This window comes from Salmo salar, chromosome ssa03, assembly GCF_905237065.1.
Source record: "Salmo salar chromosome ssa03, Ssal_v3.1, whole genome shotgun sequence".
NCBI lineage: Eukaryota > Metazoa > Chordata > Actinopteri > Salmoniformes > Salmonidae > Salmo > Salmo salar.
The window spans coordinates 58,735,054-58,761,553 of NC_059444.1; the positions used below are offsets into that span (position 1 = coordinate 58,735,054).

At 43.5% G+C, this 26,500-nt stretch overlaps 2 protein-coding genes across 4 annotated transcripts in view; one reads left to right on the forward strand and one right to left on the reverse strand.

The window, feature by feature from the left end:
* Positions 1-20,994, forward strand: part of LOC106600800 (sterile alpha motif domain-containing protein 14) — a 37,298-nt gene extending 16,304 nt beyond the window's left edge. The window contains exons 3-10 of the mRNA XM_014192482.2: positions 513-670; positions 1,651-1,984; positions 2,358-2,457; positions 2,578-2,646; positions 2,795-2,951; positions 10,242-10,370; positions 12,349-12,504; positions 19,441-20,994. Of these exons, the coding sequence (XP_014047957.1) occupies positions 513-670; positions 1,651-1,984; positions 2,358-2,457; positions 2,578-2,646; positions 2,795-2,951; positions 10,242-10,370; positions 12,349-12,504; positions 19,441-19,605 (1,268 nt within the window). The 3' untranslated portion in view covers positions 19,606-20,994. The remainder of the gene's footprint in view (positions 1-512; positions 671-1,650; positions 1,985-2,357; positions 2,458-2,577; positions 2,647-2,794; positions 2,952-10,241; positions 10,371-12,348; positions 12,505-19,440) is intronic.
* A 1,811-nt stretch (positions 20,995-22,805) lies between these two features.
* Positions 22,806-26,500, reverse strand: part of LOC106600799 (MAGUK p55 subfamily member 3) — a 31,776-nt gene continuing 28,081 nt past the window's right edge. For all 3 annotated transcript variants that reach the window (XM_014192481.2, XM_014192480.2, XM_014192479.2), the window contains 5 exons: positions 26,079-26,159; positions 25,850-25,943; positions 25,630-25,738; positions 25,170-25,298; positions 22,806-24,875 (listed from right to left, as the gene is read on the reverse strand). In XM_014192481.2, coding sequence (XP_014047956.1) covers positions 24,696-24,875; positions 25,170-25,298; positions 25,630-25,738; positions 25,850-25,943; positions 26,079-26,159 — 593 coding nt within the window. In that variant the 3' untranslated portion in view covers positions 22,806-24,695. The remainder of the gene's footprint in view (positions 24,876-25,169; positions 25,299-25,629; positions 25,739-25,849; positions 25,944-26,078; positions 26,160-26,500) is intronic.

Below are 26,500 nucleotides of genomic sequence, written 5' to 3' on the forward strand. Positions count from 1 at the left end.
ATTGATGGAAACGCTAAAGGGCTCTCAGATTGGGGTCAAGAGGTCAAAGGCAAAAGGATCGTTCCTCTGGGGTCACCACAGATAGAGGATGTTACAGCAGGGGGAGGATCAGATAAACATATTTCATCTGATCAATTAAACTCCTCAGTTTGACATGAAAAAGGTGGTATAACGGTATCATGTACCTTCTTGTAACACAGACATTGGAGGATTTATTTTACATGCAGGGAATTAGCTTTTGCCCAGTAGTTTATCTTTCTAGGTCCCAGGTGAAATTAATATATTATAATAGCTGTAGCCTAATGTTTAGGTCTGGGCTTTCCTTGTAACACATTCTGCATCAAATGGATCTGTTGAAAGCACTTCTCAAATCTGTGTCCAGTACTTATTTGAGTTTTTCTCTGTGATCTTCCCTCAGACCTGAATGATCTGAATATCATAATTTTCTCTGTGATCTTCCCTCAGACCTGAATGATCTGAATATCATAATTTTCTCTGTGATCTTCCCTCAGACCTGAACGAGGCCATCCCAGAGACAGAGCTGCTGGACAACAGCATACAGAAGGGGCGTGCCCAGCTGTCCGTCAAAGCCAGGCGGCACCGCCCCTCTCGCTCTCGCTTCCGAGACAGCGTCAGCTCCACAGAGGGAGATGACAGTCTGGAGAGGAAGGTGAGTGACAGGCGTGAGAGCCAATCAATCGATGACATGGACTCTCAAAGGGACAGGCACACCCACAGGACACATTCCTTTGTAGTCTGATGATGACCTTGTAGCATGTGATAAAAAAAGACAAGGGCCTTGTCTTGTCTTGGTAATACAGTATAGATAGACATCTTTGTATAGACAGCACCAAGGGAGATTTTAGGTATTTATTGCGCATTTTATATAGTCACTATACCATAATACTGCACACATGTAGCTAAGTAACATAGCAACTATAGCCCTATAACTAACAGCACTGTGCATGCCTATACTCGTGAGTAGATCCTGATTGGTGAAAAACAAAGCTTGACTCAATCAGGCATTGAATCATGTTTCACTGCTTCATTTGACAATCAGATTTTATGGTTGAATTCTTTAGATTCAAACCCATTTAGTTGTAGATGGTAAAAGACCATGCAACCATCCATATGAAATCCGTTTCTTAGTCCTAGAACTCATTTCAGATGATATGGAGATTATCAGATGGGAAAATGTCTCTATGGCCTAGGCTATATTGGAGGGCATTGGAGAGTGTGTCTCGCTCTCTTCATATCTGTTGTTTGGTCGTTTTGAGTATTTTCTCTCACTAGAGTTACGGTCAATTCAAATTGCATTCCAGCCCATTCAGGCATTTCATTGGACTAGCACTTAATTTGAAAAGTACCATACTACAGTTATTAGCATTTTCCCATTCAAATGTCATGTCCAATTATTCCTTACTATACAAGAGGTGGAATGGAATTGACCCAAATTCATATGTCCCTAATTGTGTTCATGAGGGGGTGCGTGCATGTGTATATATGCGTAAGTGCGTGCTTGTGTGCGTGTATGTGTGTCTGTCTGTCTGTCTCTCTGTGTGTGTGGGTGGGTGTGTTGGTGTGTGGTTGTGTGTGTCAGTCAGTTCCCATATAAACATCTTGTGGTGTTTCTGAATCTTTGTGCCATAGTGTTTGGACAGCCCTCTGCACTCCGTCCGTTCCCCCCTCCACTCCACCCTGCGAGGAGGCTCCTCCCCTTCGCCTGATTCGCTCCTCTCCTCGTCCTCCCCTTGTCCCACCTTACGGAGCCCCGTCTTCTCCTTCGACACCTCCTCCTTACGGCGCTCCCCGGAGGAGGGCGGGACCGGGTCGCCAGCCCCTCGGGGGCGGTACCGCCAGCTGACAAATGCCACGTCTCAGGAGGCCCTGGTGACCACGCCCAACAGCTCTCCCTCCAAGTCGTGTCCCAGTTCGGACTGCTCGCCTGTTTACATTCGACGGGCACGACGCCCAGACAGTGAGGGTACGAGAGGCAGACATCCGCATTGGGCAAGAAAATCCTCATCCTAGTTATTACAGTTCAAATCCCCACACTAAGAATTAAATTCCCTGTGATATTAACTGTGGTATATTAAGCCTAAAGAGGCAAAGCACACACACACACACACACACACACACACACACACACACACACACACACACACACACACACACACACACACACACACACACACACACACACACACACACACAGCCATAAATGTATTGATACACAACCACCATTAATGCCATATCATTAAGGCCATACCAAAATGTTGGTAATGGTGGGTTAATGTGTACAAAAATGCTTTGATGAATCAATAATGTGCTAATTACCATTTTTCATTATTTCACAGTGTTAGTTTCAGAAGACAGTCGAGACACCAGCCCGGCTGACCCCGGCAACAACAGCCTTATCTTCGACAAGAAGACCAAGAGGAGATTCTTGGACCTGGGGTAAGTGCTCAATATTCAGACATTTAAACGGTTTACATTGTAAACACATTGCAAATTTGTCAGTTTCAAAACTGGTGCTTTCTGTTGATTTTAACCCACAATTTTTTTGTTCATCTGAAGGGTCACGTTGAGACGCTCCTATGTGAGAGTCAGAAAAGACAAGTCAAACAGACTGTCAATGGGAAGCCGGTGAGTCCATGAGAAGCCATTTTGGCTATGTCCCTCTGTTTCAATACAGGAGGCAACATTTTGGCTCCATTAGACCTAGTTAGTATATGAGAGGCACCATTTTGGCTCTTTCAGTTAGGATATTGAATATCTCTCTTTCTCTGCACAGGGAGCCATCTGAGAGCCCGTCCAGGTCCTCTGGCTCTTTCGTGCCTTTCTCCTGGTTCACTGACAGCACCAGGGGCTCCGTGTCATCCGGGGCAACTCCGCCCTGCTCCCCCAAACTGGTCTCTCAGGACTGCAGCCCCCGCAAGTCCAACTCCCAGGTAACTCACATCCACAATAACATATTCTGATATCTTCTGATATCATATTTAGGTCAGACTGCACTATTGTGTTACTCCTACCATTGTCCACTTTGTGTTTTTATCATTATCAGAGGCCTCATGTGTTGATGTTAGCATTAGTGTATAGGCTAGTCTTCATTTCATGTCTGTCATTAAGATTTCTGCCACATCTGACAACGTCACAAAAATGATGCTAGTGCTTCAAAGGGACAGAAGGCCATGTGTTGTTATGGTTCTGGATGGACAGATAGCTAGCAACAATTTTAAGAAACTGTCATATGGTGAATTGTAAGTGGCTCGTTTCAGCTCATTTAAACTTGTTCTTGATATCAGGTCTTGTTTTGAGGTGTTTTGACTGTCACCTCTATGCTAACATGGAGAAAAAAATGGCTAGATATCTAGCTAACCAATAACTGTAATGATGTATTTGAGAGATAAGTGCTCATTGTGCAACTGTATTTTTGTTTTCAATAAACATTGGAGCCGAAATATAGTTTACATGTTGTCAACAATCTAGGCCGACCCTTGTTTTGCCCCATACTGTAGTTGCACATGCGTCGGTTTTGTTGCTAAACAACCAAACCGTCTATACATTCCACAGTTTAAAACACCGAGAAACGGATGCTGCTGTTACCCTTGGAGATATGCCAAATGCTTTTTACAAATTGTCAAGAAGGAGAAAACTTTCTCCTACTGGGTCTGAGCTTTAATGAAAACAGTCACCAGATGAGAGAAGCAGACACCAGAGATGTAAAGCTGCTACACTGCTATAAACACTTGTGCGTAGACGCGACTAGCATCTCTCCCTCTTTCTTCTTCTCCTTCCATCTCACGCGACTAGCATCTCTCCCTCTTTCTTCTTCTCCTTCCATCTCACGCGACTAGCATTTCTCCCTCTTTCTTCTTCTCCTTCCATCTCACGCGACTAGCATTTCTCCCTCTTTCTTCTTCTCCTTCCATCTCACGCGACTAGCATCTCTCCCTCTTTCTTCTTCTCCTTCCATCTCACGCGACTAGCATCTCTCCCTCTTTCTTCTTCTCCTTCCATCTCACGCGACTAGCATCTCTCCCTCTCTTCTCTCTCTCCCTCTTTCTTCTTCTCCTTTCATCTCACTCCCACCCTCTCTCTCTCCATCCATCCATCCATCCATCCATCCATCCATCCATCTCTCTCTCTCCTCTCTCTCCCTCTTTCTTCTTCTCCTTCCATCTCACTCCCACCCTCTCTCTCCATCCATCCATCCATCTCTCTCTCTCTCTCTCTTCTCTCTCTCCCTCTTTCTTCTTCTCCTTCCATCTCACTCCCACCCTCTCTCTCTCTCCATCCATCCATCCATCCATCCATCCATCCATCCATCCATCCATCCATCCATCCATCCATCCATCCATCCATCCCTCCTCTCTCTCTCTTCTCGCTCTCCCTCTTTCTTCTCCTTCCATCTCACTCTCTCCTCTCCTCCTCTTTCTTCTTCTCCTTCCATCTCACTCCCACCCTCTCTATCCATCCATCCATCCATCCATCCATCCATCATATCTCTCTCTCTCTCTTCTCTCTCTCTCTCTCTCTCTCTCTCTCTCTCTCTCTCTCTCTCTCTCTCTCTCTCTCTCTCTCTCTCTCTCTCTCTCTCTCTCTCTCTCTCTCTCTCTCTCTCTCTCTCTCTCTATATATATATATATATATATATATATATATATATATATATATATATATAATTGATCTGGAGAGGCCCATGGTGTGACTCAGCTCCTGTGGAGAGTCTGAGGGATTGAAACTCAATTAGGAAACAGGGCGCGTTTTCCTCTGTGTCCAAGAGGGTGCTGCTATTCGACGTTTATCGACAAGCATGGCTACATTTACACAGAGGGGAAATCGATGGCCCTTTGTGCGGCACATTGTCACATGCTCGTGTCAAATGTAACCTGTTTCAGAAAAGATATTGACGGATGACTTCGGGAGTTAAAACAAGAACATGGCACCGATGCAAGAGACTCTTCCGGTGTTAGATCCGATTGACCACATTGAGGGATTTTGGTGTTGCTGTCGTCCTCTTACATGGTTTGGTATATGCGCATCTATTGGATGGAAAACATAGCTTAATATACAGAAGAAAGAAGCTGAGGTACAGGGTTATAGGAAGAAGATAGGCTGTCCGTTCAAAATACCCAAGAAGGCAGACATATGCCTCCCACTGACTTTGCACCAGCTAATTAAAGTCTCTGCCAAAGGCCTGAGTATTTCTAAGGGAAATAGATTATATTTCAGAAGCTTGTTGGCCAATGGCTGTTTAGCTAAGAGGCACAGAAAGGACTGATAGGAAATATACAGCTGTCCAATCACACCGTTGATGTAACAACACAAGGTGTGTGTTCCGTATATCAAAGTGCTTTTATTTCACTGTCAAACGTATAGTTAAGAGCATGTCTGGCTCTTGGAGCTTTATAGTTTTTCTGCTTATGTGGACAAATTGCTTTTGTCGTGTCTTTGGGGGTACCATTAAACTGAAGATATGTTTATCAATTAGCTCCCTGTAATTATTATCACGCGATTAAACTGATTAATCGTTTAATTGTAATTAACTAGGAGGTCGGGGCACCAAGGAGAATATTCAGATTACAAAGCTATAATTTTCTTAATATAACTTTCCTGTACTATAATATTATATTCTATTATAGTATAGGTCGATTATCTTCTAAGTTTAAAATGGTGTATTTACCTCTAGCCCAGTCTCATTCCAAACGTCGTAAATTGTTGTATCTGCACGAACCCAGTCTTTACTAAAATCATCCATACATCAATTGTCTTAAAATCATTTATTTACTACACTAAGTAATTAACAGAAAAACATACAAACAGTAATTATCGTCAACAAAGGATTGGTATCGGAATGTGCCCTTGTGGGCTAAACAGGCTGGTCGGCCTGTTGAACAATGGGTCATAAATGGTCAGCTGAGAAGTTTACACAGAGTTCATTAACAATTGACAATTGAAGGCTCACTCATTCGGGAACAATTGCAATCAATATATATATTTACGCTCAGTGTGTCGTTCTGATTCTTGTTGGAGAGTAGTTCTGTTGGGGAGTTTTGTCCACGTTCTCTCTCTCTCTCTCTCGGTTAGAATGGATCTTTCAGAGCGACATTCATTAATGTCGTCATCGAATGGTTGTTTCGTTGGTCTTCGCGTTCGATGATATAATTTACTTAGCTGCAGACTAATAATTAATATCAAAGACTTGTTCTTATTCTGTCGGTATCAATAGTCTAAAAGTTAACCACGTGGTATGGTTCACTTTCAGTAGAGTACTTGGATGGTCAAACCTCTGGCCATAGAGTGTAGGCCTGGTCTGGAGAAATGTAAATCAGGGAGTGTTTTATAGTGCCCATCGAACAGGCTGGTCAAATGACGCCTGGTCCTGTATATGTCCCTGGGGCGTGCCTATGACTGAGTTAGATTTGGTTACAGAAATACAATTCTATCACATTACATCAGTACATAGCATCTCAATGTCTTACAAAAGCTTTATCCTTATCAATACATTCCATACACCCATATGAGGCAAGTCTTAAACTGAGTCTATTATATAAACAGTTTTATGGTAATATGGCTATATTGTCTCTTCTGAGTATCACAAAATGGTACCAGCGGATCAGTTCGTAGCTGGATTCTTCAATTCTATGAGTTGGAAGAATTTCCTTTGTCTCTCTATGGGCCATGTGGCCAGAGACTTTCCTGGAATTTTAGAGTTTTTCTACCCTTTACACACAGGGTGGATTGTGTGCAAAAGGGAGAGGCCAACGTCATGACACTTTATAGATCAAAGGTGTTATAAGCCCTTGTCAGCACAACAAATATGGTATGTTACATATTGAGATATATCTCTGCCATAGATGATATATCTTTCTGCTAATATGTTCATGTGTAGCCTGTCCATATCCTTGCCATGAAAACATATAACCAGTAGGTACACCCACAGGACACCTAACAATACATATATGTCTTGTTGGATGTCTCTCTTTGCACACATTTGCTGTCGTAGGCAGAAATCCCATGATGCGATCGATGCTGTTGATTTACTCACCTTGGTGACTTGACCGCTGCGATGCTTTTAGCTAACCACAACATCAATGTCAAGACAACTAGATTACCGTTTAACAAAAGAAGGAAAGCAACATAGCAGAGCATATTTCCACTTGTTGGTTAATAAATATTTGAATGCCCTTGTTTACATACGCTTTAAAAAACAACAGCTTTTGAATTAACCATTGGCAGGCTAAGTTCGGTGAGTTCATCAATATAGCCCTCTATGGGAGAAAATACCCATTCACCCCTCTCAGCTTCACTTGGTTTGATCCATTCTGAGTCAAAACCCTACCAAATATTGGGGTGGGGGGAGTGTTTATACATACTCTCTAACACCTGCCACATGACACATCTAAAAACCCCAGGAGCAACATGTTGGGAGCATGGGCCTATCCCAAACAGAACCTTTATTTCCCGTAAAGTGCAATACTTTAGACTACAGGGCAAATGTAGTGAACTTTATAGGGACTAGAGTGCAATTTAGAACTGAGCTCCATGGGGTTTAATAGTGAGGAGTATGCAAAGCATCCCAGATGCACTTAGTCATCAGCATGGAGGCCGGGGTCCTTTGCTCTGCATAGCAATTAAAGCTGCAGCTTCCCATTGAAAGCAGAGGGCCGTTAAATCCCTTTCTACCACTGTGTGCCTGTCCAGCTGGGTTAATAGCTCTTGCATGCATCCCAAATGGCACCCTATTCCCTACATAGTGCACTACTTTTGAAAAGAGCCCTATGGGCCCTGGTCAAAATCAGTGGTATAAAGTACTTAAGGAAAAATACTTGAAAGTACTACTTGAGTGGTTTTTGGGGTATCTGTACCGACTCACTAAACACTTTGTAAATGACGGCTGAGTGTTGGAGTGTGCCCCTGGCTAACCGTAAAAAAACATATACAAAAAAATGGTGCTTTCTGCTTTGCTTAATATAAGGACTTTTAAATGATTTATACTTTTACATTTGATACTTAAGTATATTTGAGCAATTACATTTACTTTTGAAACCAAAGACTTTTAGACTTTTGCTCAAGTAGTATTTTACTGGGTGACTTCCAATTTTACTTGAGTCATTTTCTATTAAGGTATATTTACTTTTACCCAAGTATGACAATTAGGTACTTTTTTCACCATTGTCAAAAGTAGTGCACTATATACACTACCGATCAAACGTTTTAGAATACCTACTCATTCAAGGGTTTTTCTTTATTTTTACTATGACAGCTTTGTACACTCTTAGCATTCTCTCAACCAGTTTCACTAGGTAGTCACCTGGAATGCATTTCAATTAACAGGTGTGATTTGTTAAAAGTTAACTTGTGGAATTTCTTTCCTGATTGCGTTTGAGCCAATCAGTTGTGTTGTGACAAGTTACGGGGGGTATACAGAAGATAGCCCTATTTGGTAAAAGACCAAGTCCATATTATGGCAAGAACAGCTCAAATAAGCAAAGAGAAATGACAGTCCATCAGTACTTTATGACATGAAGGTCAGTCAATATGGAACATTTCAAGAACTTTGAAAGTTTCTTCAAGTGCAGTTGCAGAAACGATCAAGCGCTATGATGAAACTGGCTCTCATGAGGACTGCCACAGGAATGGAAGACCCAACCAGAGTTACCTCTGCTGCAGAGGATAAGTTCATTAGCATTACCAGCCTCAGAAATTGCAGCCCAAATAAATTATTCACAGAGTTCAAGTAACAGACACATCTCAACATCAACTGTTCAGAGGAAACTGTGATTCAGGCCTTTGTGGTCGAATTGCTGCAAAGAAACCACTACTAAAGGACACTAATAAGAAGGAGAGACTTGCTTGGGCCAAGAAACACAAGCAATGGACATTAGACTGTGGAAATCTGTCCTTTGGTCTGGAGTCCAAATTGGAGATTTTTGGTTCCAACCACCGTGTTTTCGTGAGACGTGGCTTGTGGGTATTACGTATGATCTCTGCATGCGTATTTCCCACCGTAAAGCATGGAGGAGAAGGGGTTATGGTGTGGGTGTGCTTTGCTGGTGACACTGTCAGTGATTTATTTAGAATTCAAGGCATACTTAACCAGCATGGCTACCACAGCATTCTACAGCGATACACCATCCCATCTGGTTTGGGCTTAGTGGGACTATCATTTGTTTTCAACAGGAGTATGACCCAACACACCTCCAGGCTGTGTAAGGGCTATTTGACCAAGAAGGAGAGTGATGGAGTGCTGCATCAGATGACCTGACCTCCACAATCACCCGACCTCAACCCAATTGAGTGAAGGACCGCAGAGTGAAGGAAAAGAAGCCAACAAGTGCTCATTATATATGGGAACTCCTTCAAGACTGTTGGAAAAGCATTCCAGATGAAGCTGGTTGAGAGAATGCCAAGAGTGTGCAAAGCTGTCCAAGGCAAAGGGTGGCTACTTTGAACAATCTCAAATATAAAATATATTTTGATTTGTTTAACCCTTTTTTGGTTACTATATAATTCCATATGTGTTATTTCATAGTTTTGATGTGTTCGTTATTATTCTACAGTGTAGAAAATAGTCAAAATAAAGAAAAACCCTTGAATGAGTAGGTGTTCTAAAACTTTGGACCGGTAGTGTAGGGAACAGGGTGCCCTTTGGGACGCAGCCCTAATAAGCCTGGTGTCTGGAGAGGAGGCAGATACCCATGACTTTGCCTTCCTCCTCTGCACTGGAGATTTGGGCCTCTGCACTGTGGCTCTCAAGGGGACGGTCAATGGCTGTTATAGGGCTGTGTGTCTGTGTGAGTTTTTGTTGTGTGTGTGTGCATGCATATGTGTTTGCGGGGGCATCACAGCCCTATATCAAAATATGATGCTTATGTATTATTTTTCAGTGTTACTGCTGTGACCAAACATTTTATATTTCTAAGCTACAACTGTTTGAAAGTAAGGTTTACAAACAATGCATTAATATCCTACTAATGCCAGATGTAATTGATCTTGAACTGGACAAATCAATCGATCCAATACTGTTTGACCACAGTGGTCACACTCAATAAAAATATCACTATGCACTTGTACTTAATCCCAAAGGGTCATAGAATACTGGAAACAATGTGGAGAAAACAGTATTCATTTATCATGATTGGATCATCTCCCTCCCTCCCTCCCTCCTCCCTCCCTCCCTCCCTCCCTCCCTCCCTCCCTCCCTCCCTCCCTCCCTCCCTCCCTCCCTCCCTCAGGAGTCTGCCCTGAGTGATGAGTTCTCACCGCCCCCCGGTAGTCCCCCCCACGCCTCCAGTGGGACCACAGCCGACTCGTCATCCCGCTCCTCACAACGCTACCAGACCCTCTCCCAGTCCTCAGACGAGGTAAGGGGCTTCCTAATGCAGTTGTGGTAGTGGGCATTGTCTGCCTAGGACTAAATGGATCTAAACTCTATTTCATTTAGATACAGTATATGAGACAGAGGGTTTGCCTGAGGCCTGGATCACTGTTCAGAGAGAGAATGCAAGATACTGTTTTTGATTACAGCAGCGTTCCACTCAAATCTCTAATAGTGTACCAACAAAACTCTGAATTCTTCTTTAGTAAAATGTGTACCATTACCTGAAATAACCCCAACTGGACATCCTGTAGTTATGTCTTCTTGGTTACTTGTGGCAACTAGCTTACACTATTCATACTATAGCACACACTGCATTCAGTTAGAAGTTCCAAGCAGTTCACTTAGATCCATAACAGTAGGAGTGCAGAGTGTGTAGTCCTGGTGTTTTTAAAGCCTGAGTCTGGTGAGTGCTCTGCTCTCTCAAAAACACTCTCTGGCCAGAGGCTGTCAGACACGGCTGCACAGTGATTAGGGAATCAATTACCTCCGGTAAACTAGCTCTCTCTCTCCCGTCACATCTGATTTAGCTCAGCTTGTTGGAGGGGATATTGGGTTTTCAGAGGGGCGTACCACGTCAGACCTAGGTACAGATAGTATTTGCTTTTTTTCTCGAATACTTTAACTGCACTTGATTGTGTGGCGCATGTCTGGCACAAAGGAACCAATGGAATAGTCTCAAAAGTGCGAACCCTGCCCATCTGCCACTCCAGAGGTGCGCTCAACTGGGTTTCCATTTGTGCTGAACATCTTCCATTAGTTGCAATTTCAGTGGGATGATTTCAATGAACATTCTAAAATGTTACAGTGAAACGTCAAACAGCACATTTTTGTAAAGATTACTATGCCATTTCAGCGGCAATAATCAAACTGCAAATAACTGCTATTCCTGCTACATGTACAATAATAGAAAGCCGCATTATTATTTGTAGTGGCAGTTTAGACCCAAAACAAACCGCCTTCTCAGACATAAGATAATGTTACCTTATGTTCTCGGCTAACACTAAGTTAACATTAGCTAACAATCAACATCTATTCCCCTCGTTAAACACACCTCAGGTTCACTCAATGAAACACTCAAAGTATTTAAAAGAAAAATAAATTGTATTTGAACCCAGGACTTAATCACATCTGGTTGAGTAAGCGTGTGAGAGTCTGTGTGTGTCCCAGTTGTTGGTGAGATGGAAAATCCCAATGGGGAATGTGCTGTTTTGCCTTCCAGCAGAGCACATTACCTGAATTAGCATGGTTGAAGTAATGGAACAGTGTTTGTATATGGTAGCCTAGGTTATGTAATCCACTTTCTATAAAACCTTTGGCTAATAATGTAAAACAGAGGGGCTCTCAAACCAACCACGTCCCATAGGAATTGTCTGCCTGTATGTTGATATCATGTTTATTCAATGCTAATAACATGAGGGAAAAGGGAGAATATGCAGAAAGAGAAGATGCAGAGAGAGAGAGACTTCTCAACCGGCTGCCTCTTCCATCACCCTGAGTTAATTTTAGCAGCGCTTCGCTTGTTCCTGTGCTTCACCGCCGGTGGAGAGACATTCTGAGAACACCTCAGTGTCTGGCAGACAGCCAACCTGGCAGGACCCTGCTAGCCACCAGGCTAACAACACCAGACCAGCGGTTAGATCAGTTAAACAATGTTGATTGTGTGCGCGTGCGTACGTGTGTGTGACTCAAGGGGGTCTAGACTATAGAGGCAGCTTTGTAATTCAGTCACTGCAACCTAAAGAGCCATATCAGTGGGTGTAATGAGGCAGAACGTTAGCTGTATGTTGCTGCACTAAGGGGCAAGGCTAAATTGTTTTGTGTTGTGTTATTCATGACCACCAGGGGGCAGATTAACATGCTCTTCAGACTGCTAACTCACAAAAAGCTATTTTTCATATTAGGGAGCTGAAGCAATGCAATTGTACTCAATAACTGAATATCTTGGGCAACCTTCCTTCCAGCCTATAGACGAGCCGCTGTGCCTAGTGTCGTCGTGGAGCACCCAGCAGGTGTGCCAGTGGCTGAAGGGGTTGAACATGGAGCAGTACATCCCAGAGTTCACTGCCAGGGACATCGACGGGGAGCAGCTCCTCCTGATGGACGGCACCAAGCTCAAGGTGAGAGGATGGTTCAGGGAAGGAGAGGAGGAGAGTGAGGAGGATAGAAGGAAGGGAACTAAGTTCAAGGTGGGAGGAGAGGAAAGGAAGGTGAGCAGAGGAGATGTGGGTAAATGGATGGAGAGGGTCAGCGAATAGAGGAGAGGAGAGGAGAGGCGAGGAGAGGAAGAAAAGCAGATGGATGGAGAGGATGGTACAGATGGTGAAAGGGGAGAAGCGGCCATGAGAGTGGAAGAGAAGTGACAACAAGATTAGAGGTGAGGGTAAGGTACAGGAGAGGGATGAGAGTAGGTGAGAAGATTAGAGGAGAGGGTAAGTTACAGGAGAGGGATGAGAGGAGGTGAGTGCATGTAGGATCAAAGTAAAACATAGAGTATCTCTGACTCTCTGATCCACTCAAAAACACTCAAAACAAACATGTAAACACCCACCAACAACAACATACAGGTAATCATTCTCTTTCAGTAGGATCTCACTGCCCTCTGCTGTTGAGAGGGACCACTTTCATGTTATCTGTGAACTACGCTGAACAAAAACATAAACGCAACATGCAACAATTTCAAAGATTTTACTGAGTTACAGTCCATATAAGGAAATCAGTCAATTGAAATAAATTCATTAGGCCCTAATCTATGGATTTCACATGCCTGGGAATACAGATATGCATCTGTTGGTCACAGTTAAAAAAGGTAGCGACATGGATCAGAAAACCAGTCAGTATCTGGTGTGACCATCAATTTACCTCATGCAGCGCGACACATCTTCTTCGCATAGAGTTGATCAGGCTGTTGATTGTGGCCTTTGGAATGTTGTCCCACTTCTCTTCAATGTCTGAGCAAAGTTGCTGGATATTGGCGGGAGCTAAAACACGCTAAAACACGCTAAAGCACAAGTTGATCCGGAGCATCCCAAACGTGGTCAATGGGTGACATGTCTGGTGAGTATGCAGGCCATGGAATGAGTCGGAAATTATCAGCTTGCAGGAATTGTTTATAAATCCTTGCGATATGGGACAGTACATTATCATTCTGAAACATGAGGTGATGGCGGTGGATGAATGGCATGGTAATCACGGTATCTCTGTTCATTCAAATTACCATCTATAAAATGCAATTGTGTTTATTGTCTGTAGCTTATGCCTGCCCATACCATAACCCCACCGCCACCATGGGGCAGTCTGCTCACAATGTTGACATCCACAAACTGCTCGCCCACACGACGCCATACACACTGTCGGCCATCTGCCCGGTACAGTCTAAACCCGGGATTAATCCATGAAGAGCACACTTCTCCAGCGTGCCAGTGGCCATCGAAGGTGAGCATTTGCCTACTGAAGTTGGTTACGATGCCAAACTGCAGTCAGGTCAAGACCCTGGGGAGGATGAAGAGCATGCAGATGAGCTTCCCTGAGACGGTTTCTAACAGTTTGTGCAGAAATTCTTTGGTTGTGCAAACCCACAGTTTCATCAGCTCTCCAGGTGTCTGGTCTCAGAGGATCCCGCAGGTGAAGAAGCCAGATGTAGAGGTCCTGGGCTGGCTTGGTTACACATGGTCTGAGGTTGTGAGGCTGGTTGGATGTACTGCCAAATTCTCTAAAACAACATTGGAAGTGGCTTATGGTAGAGAAATGAACATTCAATTCTCTGGCAATAGCTCTGGTGGACATTCCTGCATGCCAATTGCACACTCCCTCAACATTTTAGACATCTGTGGCATTGTGCTGTGTGACAAAACTTCTAATTTTAGAGTGGCCTTGTATTTCTCCTAGCACAAGGTGCACATGTGTAATAATTATGTTGTTTAATCAGCTTATTGATATGCCACACCTGTCAGGTGGATGGATTATCTTGGCAAAGGAGAAATGCTGTCAACAAATGTCAACAAATTTGTGCACAAAATTTGAGAGAAATAAGCTTTTAGTGCACACGGAAGATTTCTGAGATCTTTTTTTTCAGCTTGTTGACACGTGTTGCACATGTTGCATTTATATTTTTATTCACTGTAAGTACCTAAGGCCTAGATGGCGCCAGAGAACAAGGCTGACGTGTTAGCTATTCCTAACCAATTGTGTTTTTTTGTTAATTTCTTTGCGTTGTTTATAACTTCTTTTTTAACTTGTTTTGTACATAATGATGCTGCTACCATCTCTTACGACCGAAAATAACTTCTGGACATCAGAACTGTGATTACTCGATTACTCACCACGGACTGGCTGAATCCTTTTTTACCTTTAACGAGACCGACGAGCCCGATGTGAATGATATACTGCTTTCCCGTGAACAGGCCCAGATCCCCGTCATTTGCGTGAAGAGAAGGCGGAGAAAAAGGGGCCAGAGGGCGGGCTGCCTTCTGAGAATTTGTAGGTGATTGAATAAACCCCCACTTCCTTCCATTCTGCTAGCAAACGTGCAATTTTTGGAAAATAAAATCGATGACCTACGCAGAAGATTAAACTACCAACGGGACATTCAAAACTGTAATATCTTATGCTTCACGGAGTCGTGGCTGACCGACAACATTATCAACATACAGTTGGCTGGTTATACGCTGTATCGGCAGGATAGAACAGCGGCGTCTGGTAAGACAAGGGGCGGTGGACTGTGTATTTTTGTAAATAACAGCAGGTGCATAATATCTAAGGAAGTCTTGAGGTTTTGCTCGCCTGTGGTAGAGTATCTCATGATAAGCTGTAGACCACGCTATCTACCTAGAGAGTTTTCATCTGTATTTTTCGTAGCATGCCACCACAGACCGATGCTGGCACTAAGACCGCACTCAATGCGCTGAATACCGCCATAAGCAAACAGGAAAACGCTCACCCAGAGGCAACGCTCCTCGTAGCCGGGGACTTTAACCTCTTACATCTAGACGTTCCGCTAGCGGAACACCTGCTCCAATATCCAATGATGGGCGTGGCGCGAAATACAAACTCCTCTAAAATCCGAAAACTTCCATTTTTCAAACATATGACTATTTTACAGCATTTTAAAGACAAGACTCTCGTTAATCTAACCACACTGTCCGATTTCAAAAAGGCTTTACAGCGAAAGCAAAACATTAGATTATGTCAGCAGAGTACCCAGCCAGAAATAATCAGACACCCATTTTTAAAGCTAGCATATAATGTCACAAAAAACAAAACCACAGCTAAATGCAGCACTAACCTTTGATGATCTTCATCAGATGACAACCCTAGGACATTATGTTATACAATGCATGCATGTTTTGTTCAATCAAGTTCATATTTATATCAAAAACCAGCTTTTTTACATTAGCATGTGACGTTCAGAACTAGCATACCCCCCGCAAACATCCGGTGAATTTACTAAATTACTCACGATAAACGTTCACAAAAAACATAACAATTATTTTAAGAATTATAGATACAGAACTCCTCTATGCACTCGATATGTCCGATTTTAAAATAGCTTTTCGGTGAAAGCACATTTTGCAATATTCTCAGTAGATAGCCCAGCCATCACGGCTAGCCATTCAGACACCGACCAAGTTTAGCCCTGACCAAACTCCGATTTACTATTACAAAAGTTTGATTACCTTTGGTGTTCTTCGTCAGAATGCACTCCCAGGACTGCTACTTCAATAACAAATGTTGGTTTGGTTCAAAATAATCCATAGTTATATCCAAACAGCGGCGTTTTGTTCGTGCGTTCAAGACACTATCCGAAGTGTAAATAAGGGTCACGAGCATGGCGCATTTCGTGACAAAAGATTTCTAAATATTCCATTACCGTACTTCGAAGCATGTCAACCGCTGTTTAAAATCAATTTTTATGCCATTTTTCTCCTAAAAAAGCGATAATATTCCGACCGGGAATCTGCGTTTAGGTAAACAGACGAAAGAAAACAAAGCATGGGGTCGACGCGGGCACGAGCCTGAGTCTCACAGTACTGTAACCAGCCACTACCCAAACGCGCTACTTTTTTTCAACCAGAGCCTGCAAAGCCACGATTCAGCTTTTTGCCGCCTTCTGAGAGCCCATGGGAGCCGTAGGAAGTGTCACGTAACAGCAGAGATCCTCTGTAATGGATAGAGATAATCAAGAAGGGCAAGAAATTGTCAGACAGGGCACTTCCTGCATGGAATCTTCTCAGGTTTTGGCCTGCCAAATGAGTTCTGTTATACTCACAGACACCATTCAAACAGTTTTAGAAACTTTGGAGTGTTTTCTATCCAAAGCTAATAATTATATGCATATTCTAGTTTCTGGGCAGGAGTAATAATCAGATTAAATCGGGTACGTTTTTTTATCCGGCTGTGAAAATACTGCCCCCTAGCCATAACAGGTTAATGCAGGAAAACTTAAATCCGTCTTATCAAATTTCTAGCAGCATGTTAAATGTGCAACCAGAGGGGAAAAAAACTCTGGACCACCTTTACTCCACACACAGAGACGCATACAAAGCTCTCCCTCACCCTCCATTTGGCAAATCTGACCAAAATTCTATACTCCTGATTCCTGCTTACAAGCAAAAATTAAAGCAGGAAGCACTAGTGACTTGCTCAATAAAAAAGTGGACACATGAAGTAGATGCTAAGCTACAGGTCTGTTTTGGTAGCACAAATTGGAATATGTTCCGGGATTCCTCCGATGGCAAGAGGAATACCTATGTAAGAATGCTGTTCATCGATTACAGCTCAGCATTTAACACCATAGTGCCCTCCAAACTCGTCATTAAGCTCGAGACCCTTGGTCTCGACCCCTGCCCTGTGCAACTGGGTCCTGGACTTTCTGACAGGCCGCCCCCAGGTGGTGAGGGTAGGAAACAACATCTCCACCTCACTGATCTTCAACACTGGGGCCCCACAAGGGTGCGTTCTCAGCCCTCTCCTGTACTCCCTGTTCACCCATGACCGTGTGGCCATGCACGCCTCCAACTCAATCATCAAGTTTGCAGACGACACTACAGTGGTAGGCTTGATTACCAACAACAACGAGACGGCCTATGGGGAGGAGGTAAGGGCCCTCTGAGTGTGGTGTCAGGGAAATAACCTCACACTCAACGTCAACAAAACAAAGGAGATGATCGTGGACTTTAGGAAACAGCAGAGGGAGCACCCCCCTATCCACATCGACGGGACAGTAGTGGAGAAGGTGTAAAGTTTTAAGTTCCTCGGCATACACATCACGGACAAACTGAAATGGTCCACCCACATAGACAGCGTGGTGAAGAAGGTGCAACAGCGCCTCTTCAACCTCAGGAGACTGAAAAAATGTGGCTTTTCACCAAAAACACTCAGAAACTTTTACAGATGCACAATCGAGAGCATCCTGTCGGGCTGTATCACCGGTATGGCAACTGCTCCGCCCACAACTGTAAGGCTCTCTAGAGGGTAGTGAGGTCTGCACAACCCATCACCGGGGAAAACTACCTGCCCTCCAGGACACCTACACTAACCGATGTCACAGGAAGGCCAAAAAGATCATCAAGGACAACAACCACCCGAGCTACTGCCTGTTCATTTGGAAGACCCATTTGCGACCAAGCTTTAACTTCCTGACTTTCTGAATGTCTTGAGATGTTGCTTCAATATATCCACATAATTTCCCTCCCTCTTGATGCCATCTATTTTGTGAAGTGCACCAGTCCCTCCTGCAGCAAAGCACCCCCACAACATGATGCTGCCACCCCCGTGCTTCACTGTTGGGATGGTGTTCTTCGGCTTGCAAGCCTCCCCCTTTTTCCTCCAAACATAACAATGGTCATTATGGCCAAACAGTTCTGTTTTTGTTTCATCAGACCAGAGGACATTTCTCCAAAAAGTATGATCTTTGTCCCCATGTGCAGTTGCAAACCGTAGTATGGCTTTTTTATGGGGCTTTGGAGCATTGGCTTCTTCCTTGCTGAGCGGCCTTTCAGCTTATGTTGATATAGGACACGTTTTACTGTGGATATAGATACTTTTGTACCTGTTTCCTCCAGTATCTTCACAAGGTCCTTTGCTGTTGTTCTGGGATTGATTTGCACTTTTCGCACCAAAGTATGTTCATCTCTAGGAGACAGAACACGTCTCATTCCTCAGAGGTATGACGGCTGCGTGGTTCCATGGTGAATATACTTGTGTACTATTGTTTGTACAGATGAACATGGTATCTTCAGGCGTTTGGAAATTGCTCCCAAGGATGAACCAGACTTGTGGAGGTCTACAATTTTTGTATGATGTCATTTTTCCAATGATGTCAAGCAAAGAGGCTCTGAGTTTGAAGGTAGGCCTTGAAATACATCCACAGGTACACCTCCATTTGACTCAAATGATGTCAATTAGCCTATCAAAAGCTTCTAAAGCCATGACATAATTTTCTGGAATTTTCCAAGCTGTTTAAAGGCACAGTCAACTTAGTGTATGTAAACCTCTGACCCACTGGAGTTGTGATACAGTGAATTATAAGTGAAATAATCTGTCTGTAAACAATTGTTGGAAAAATGACTTGTGTCATGCACAAAGTAGATGTCGTAACCGACTTGCCAAAACTAGAGTTTGTTAACAAGAAATTTGTGGAGTGGTTGAAAAACGCATTTTAACGTATTTTAATGACTCCAAACTAAGTGTATATAAACTTCTGACTTCAACTGTATTTGTCACATGCACCGAAGAAAACAGGTGCAGACCTTACCGTGAAATGCTTACTTACAAACCCTTAATCAACAATGCTCAAAAATCGAGTTAAGAAAATATTGACTAAATAAATTAAAGTAACATAATAAAATAACAATAACGAGGCTACAGTGTATATATATGGTGCTCCAATCCTCGTTATACCTTTTTTTATTAAAACAAATATTTTTCATGTTTAACTCTGCATTGTTGGGAAAGGGCTCGTAAGTAAGCATTTAATGGTAAAGTCTACACCTTTTTTATTCGGCACATGTGACAAATAAAATTTGATTTGATATTTTATTATATTTTATTCTCAGGGTTTGGGAGTAAACAGTTCGACGGACCGTAGTGCACTGAAAAGGCGGATCAAAGACATTCACGCAGCAGCGGAAAAGGAGCGCAAGGCCCTGGACAAACTGGAACGCCAGAAAGAGAAGCAGCGCAAAAAGGAACAGGAGCTACGCAAGCTAAACACAAGCTAAACATAACCACCAGATGGCGCTAAATGACCACAGAAATACTCCTGACTAGAAACTGGTGCTGGTGCACAATCTCCAACTTTCACATTATCATGATAGCATTGATGCTAAGTGGAGTTTTGTGCAAAAAGTTGGAATTTGCACATAGACTTTCGTACTGTACCTCTGGTTTGGATGTGAGGCTTTGAACCCTGCGATGGGCGGGACAGTGTGTTGTCTATCACTGACACATGACAAATAACAGAATGAAAGCTCCATGCTCTTCTTGTCAAATGGCTTTATTTTAGACCAAGATCGGAAACTCAAAGTGGGCATGTGAGAGGTGGGTCGCGTGTGATGAGAATACATCTACAGTCACACACTATTTATTCTTAATTTGGGTAGTTGGAGGACAATTGGGTCACGGCAGGACTGTCAATTTGTAATTTGGGTCCCGAGGTGAAAAAGCTTAAGAACCCCTGCTTTGGACCATTCAATCAGTGGTTGACGCAACATGATAGGTCCCGCCCATATTGGGGTTCAGACGTCTAATCCTTCTAGCTATGAGAAATGTGTTGTTCTTTGTCAATCAGTAAGGTTATCCACCCTTGTGGAAAAAATCTGACTAATATTTTGTTACTGGAATTGAGTATGTGTTATAAACTCAGCAAAATAATAAACGTCCTCTCACTGTCAACTGCGTTTATTTTCAGCAAACTTAAAATGTGTAAATATTTGTATGAACATAAGGTTCAACAGACATAAAATGAACAAGTTCCACAGACATGTGACTAACAGAAATGGAATAATGTGTCCCTGAACAAAGGGGGGGTCAAAATCAAAAGTAACAGTCAGTATCTGGCGTGGCCACCAGCAGCATTAAGTACTGCAGTGCATCTCCTCCTCATAGACTGCACCAGATTTGCCAGTTCTTGCTCTGAGATGTTACCCCACTCTTCCACCAAGGTACCTGCAAGTTTCCGGACATTTCTGGGGGGAATGGCCCTAGCCATCACCCTCTGATCCAACAGGTCCCAGACGTGCTTAATGGGATTGAGATCCGGGCTCTTTGCTGGCCATGGCAGAACACTGACATTCCTGTCTTGCAGGAAATCACGCACAGAATGAGCAGTATGGTTGGTGGCATTGTCAGGCCCACAAGCCCTCATGTCAGGATGAGCCTGGAAGGGTACCACATGAGGGAGGAGGATGTCTTCCCTGTAATGCACAGCACTGAGATTGCCCGCAATGACAACAAGCTCAGTCCGATGATGCTGTGACACACTGCCCCAGACCATGACGGACCCTCCACCTCCAAATCGATCCTGCTCCAGAGTACAGGCCTTGGTGTAACGCTCATACCTTTGATGATAAACGTGAATCCGACCATCACCCATGGTGAGACAAAACCACGACTCGTCGTTGAAGAGCACTTTTTGCCAGTCCTGTCTGGTCCAGCGACGGTGGGTTTGTGCCCATAGGCAACGTTGTTGCCGGTGATGTCTGGTGAGGACCTGCCTTACAACAGGCCTACAAGCCCTCAGTCCAGCCTCTCAGCCTATTGCGGACAGTCTGAGCACTGATGGAGGGATTGTGCGTTCCTGGTGTAATTCGGGCAGTTGTTGCCATCCTGTACCTGTCCCGCAGGTGTGATGTTTGGATGTACCGATCCTGTGCAGGTGTTGTTACACGTGGTCTGCCACTGCGAGGACGATCAGCTGTCTGTCCTGTCTCCCTGTAGCGCTGTCTTAGGCGTCTTACAGTACGGACATTGCAATTTATTGCCCTGGCCACATCTGCAGTCCTCATGCCTCCTTGCAGCATGCCTAAGGCATGTTCACGCAGATGAGCAGGGACCCTGGGCATCTTTCTTTTGGTGTTTTGTAGAGTCAATAGAAAGGCCTCTTTAGTGTCCTAAGTTTTCATATCTGTGACCTTAATTGCCTACCGTCTGTAAGCAGTGTTTAAACCCTTTACAATGAAGATCTGTGAAGTTATTTGAATTTTTACGAATTATCTTTGAAAGACAGGGTCCTGAAAAAGGGACGTTTCTTTTTTTGCTGAGTTTGTGACTTCTACACACGTTCAATGCATTGACAAAGTCATACTTTTCCCATAGCTTTTGACCATACACACATACAGTACATTCTAGCAAATTACACACTATCGAAACCTAACCGTGGTCTGAGTTATTATAGAAAGAATATAATTACAGAAATTAGCATTTATTTATTTTTACAAAGAAGATAATCACAGAATTAAGCTTTTTTTTTTACTCATAACCACAAGCCAGTAACACCCTACCACGTTCATATTGTAGTATGCATCAATACTCTGTCAGTGGACAGCAGTTAAACTTGAAGTAACATGAAGATTTGTCCAAGACATTGTCAAGATAAGATGCTGATGAAACAGATGTGATTTTTGAGCATATTTGTATATACTGTATGTTTGTGGAGTACGTGCATGTTTGTGGCGTATGATATACTGTCTGTTTATGTGTGTGTAAGTGTGCATATGTGCTATCTGAGGTAATTTCCTTGGTAACGTCTGTATGGGGATGGGACTGGCTCTCCTGAAAGGAGTCTTCTGAGGTGGCCACTTTAGAATTCTGGGTGTTGTCAATCTTCTGTCTACTCTCACGTTACACCAATCGTCATGTTAGATGTTTTTGTCTTGTGAGTCTCCAACTTTTTGGATCCTCCTGGAACAAGACAAGAAAGGCACCGATCATCTTTGGAGGATTCAGGGCCCTGTATAAGGACTGATGCTGGGACATGCTATCCAAACCGTATCCCCATTTTGCCCAGTTTTCACACTGAATTCTTGGACTGGTTTGTGGTCAGAAGAACCAGTGACATGGATATTAGCTCCAGGTTTTACACATACATGGTCCTTAGGACTCGTTTCTTGATTTCCATCCTCCCATGATGCGGTGACTTCATTTATTTTCAACTCCTGTGTCAAATGGAAATAAAAAATAAATATGGTTTAAAATGCAGAATGCATGTCAGCACTTCTGCTGCTACTGGTCTCTCATCTCTGGTCTCTCATCTCTGGTCTCTCAGTTCAACATGTGACCTGATTCACACTCGGTTTGTACAACTGATATGCAACACATCTGACACATCGGGGATATGGTTAGAAACCAAACCCAACTCAAAATAACAATTTAGTCCAACTCAAAACTGGTAGGATTTGACGATAACAAAACGTACACAATGTAGCACTTGCTTCATCTGGTTTTACTATGGCACTTTATACATGTCACGTTACAAAGTCAACATTCTGGGTTTCTTGGTTTACATAGCACAGTAAAAGATTAAGAACACATTACATTGTTAAAAAGAGAACAGGATGACAAAGGAGGATCTGGAAGTTCCTGTTGATAGTTTATCAGTTCTCCGCAATGAAACAAGACTTGAAATCCACGCACCCACACCCACACCCACACACAAAGAAAGAGCACAGAGCTTTGATGCCTCTACTCAAAGATCACCAGTAGCTCAGAGCGACAGAGCCAATATACAGACTGAGAACAGGTGGAGTTTCACAAAACCTTTCTGATTGCTTCAGTCAAGTAACAACAGTTTGACTAGCGCGAGTCATTGTTTTTTGTCTTGTGTATTACCTTGTAACCTTGAAATGGCTTTTAACATTGTTTCTGTAAACACCAAGATAACATAAAAGAAACACGTCACGTCTGTGTGTATTTATAATGACGGCTTGAACCCACAATCACACTTGGAGCAGACCAACCCACAATCACACTTGGATGAGTCCATGTCCCACTAATCCCAGAGTCCTCACTTGTAGATAAATACTCATACAGAACAATTTAACAAGGACCCTGATTATCAAGATGGACCATAGAACACCCCCCCCCCCCCTCCCCAAAACCCTATTACCCACACTGCACCTGCATCTTAAAAGTGTCTGACGTCAGCTATATAAAGGACATTCCTATGTACACAAAAAGGAGCATAGCATGTTTTAGTGCACTTGTACATGACATCCACACATCCAGAGTCTCAGAACTGAAGTAATTCACACCAACTGTAGATTAGACAGGATTAGACACTTAGGGTCGAAGTTCAACAGGTTGCATTGAAGTGCTATGAGATCGTTCGTTGGCACGGTAGGATTTGCATGTGCAATATTTACATCTGCGATTAAATAATTCAACTGTCGTGCACTTCCTTAAAACACATCCAAGTCATAAAATAATTTATAAAAAAAAAGCATTATGAAATAATATTCTATTTCACATTCCAAATTTCTGTACCATTAGATCTATCCTACTGTACTATTTACAGAGTGTGTTGGTTAATAATACTACGTATGTATTTATACTAATTCTCCAGGTATAATGGAAGCAGGTGGATTGGATTTTGGATAACATTTCAATAACATTATAATATCAATGGCTAGGCCTCACTCAGAATGCATTGTATCAACGAGCAACGGAAATAGGCGAGGAAACACTAAGTGAGGAAACCTTACAAAATAGTAATGTCTTTGTGAAGGAATTGTGTTGGATTTCCTGCAGGATTCCTGTACAATTGTTTTGACTTGAAGTCGCTTTGGATAAAAGTGTGTGTTAAATGGCATATATTATTATATTAAGGGGAACTCAAGTACTAGACACTGCGGGCCAAAGAAAGCTACAGATGACACTCCATATGGAGCCACAATAAAGATGTCTGTCTGTCTGACATAAATAATATGACATAAATAATAATAACAAAAGTTTAATAAATATATGAAAAACCTGAATTTGAACAATGGATTGCATGTACTGTACGTGTGTGTGTGTGGGGGGGGTGGGACACAACAGTCTTTCCCTCTGAACATCCCAAACACAGAAATGTTCCAAAGGGTTTTGCCGCATGCCCTTCTCCCATAGTGCCAGTGTGTGGCTGGCCCAGCATCAGGTATTAGGCCAGGTTTTGGGGCAGTATCTTCCACACCCCACAGGCTGGCCCATGGAGCCAAGGGGAAGGGATCCAGGAGATCAGGAAAGGGATGAGGGGGTAGGGTAGGGGTCCTGCTGGAGGAAGGGCTTGGGGGGCTGTGATCCCCCCTCTGGAGGGTGGTGGTTGGGGAAAGGTTGGTTAGGTCCGCACCCAGCAGAGGGGCACCCAGAAGGTCTCACGCTCCAGCCGCTCCAGAATGCCTCGGAGTTCTGTGCAGGCGCTGGCTGAGTCCTCCTTTATTAGGACCCGGTCAACCAGGTGGCCGTACTGCTGGTCCATCTGCTGGGCTGACTGACGCATTTCTTGCAGGTCCTCATCCTAACACACACACACACACACACACACACACACACACACACACACATACATACATACATACATACATACATACATACATACATACATACATGAAAATGAGGAAGAAGCATAAGAGTGAGTAAGGATATAAAGGTGATATCAGATTAAGGAGAGGAGAAAATAGGAAAGGAGAAAGCATGCCACCCAAAATAAAAGATTGAGTAACAGAAAAAAGGTTAAATAACTCATTGATACATTCATATGAGCACATTTCAGACTCAGCTCACTGTAATAAAAAGAGACAGCAGGTCTCACCGTCACTCGCCCATGATCTCCCCCTGCTGGTGAGGTGGCAGCACTACGACGGCGCCTGCTCTCCGGGACGCGTGGCTTGACGAAGATGACATAGGGCTTGAACTCAGATGTCCGCAGCGTCTTCAAAGCCTGAGGGGCCAGGACACAGTCAGACACAATATCACACAGTCTGCGTTGGTTGTCACACAAGAGTGCACAGGGTTTAGAAAACAGATACTATCCGAGAAATGTCCTCTTGAGATGTCAGAGATGCTACGGATAACCGTGACAAGATAATACGGCAGCCTGCCTGACTGAAACAGAAAGTACTCTCACCAAGAGACCGCAGGAGAAACGTCAGGGGCCGTCGTCATAGAATAGGGTGTGACACAGACTGCATGTGACAACCGTGGTTATATTGTACAGTGCATTATGACAGAATGGGATATGCATCACTGCAGAGGATGTGCCTTGGCCCTACCTCTGGCTGCACGTCCACTAGGCACATCTTGTTCTTGGCCTGTACAGAGCGGATGGCCTCTATACTGGTACCATACTGGTTCTCCTTGTACTCCCCATGCTCTATGAACCTGGACACACGGGACACAACTGAGCACGAAACAGACAAAACAAAGCAGAGTTCTATAGAGACGGACAGTATGGCCTTACAGATCAGCCATGTGGCATCAAAGAGAACTCACTTGTTGCTCAGAGCGTCTGCGTCAAACGCCTGTTTGGTGACAAAGTGGTACTCCACCCCCTCCTTCTCATGAGGCTTCTTGGGCCTGGTGGTATCTGGAGACACAGGTGATAGGGGAAATGGGGAAAGCTGGGATTGTTTTACTGGTGTAGCAGTTCTTTACTAGGGTGTTCGAGGGTGTCGCCGTCAGTGGAGAAACAAGAGGGCGAGGTTTAGAAGGTGTAACTCACGCGGTACGGCCACAGCGTAGCGATGTGGGTTCTCTGCTATCACCTTCTGTTTCAGCTCATTGATACGAGCTCCTAGGGAGCCTTTGTGTGAGAGATAGAGAGAGAGAGAGAGAGAGAGAGAGAGAGAGAGAGAGAGACAGAAAAAGAGAAAGAGAGAGAGTAGAGTGAGGGAGTGACATAGTCATTTAAACATAACATATCAGGGACAAATAATCTATATTTGCTGAAAAAAATCTGCATCAACATCAAGTTAAGTCCACTGATTAGTTACTGGATGTGCCATTTGTTGTGCACTTTGATGAATTAACTTAATCAGAAACATAAATAGCATTAGGTACTGTAGATAAGACCTCACAGGCCCACACAACTGGCTTGGTCAAGCAGACTGACTGCTTAAAATGAAAGAGAATATGTGCTATTGG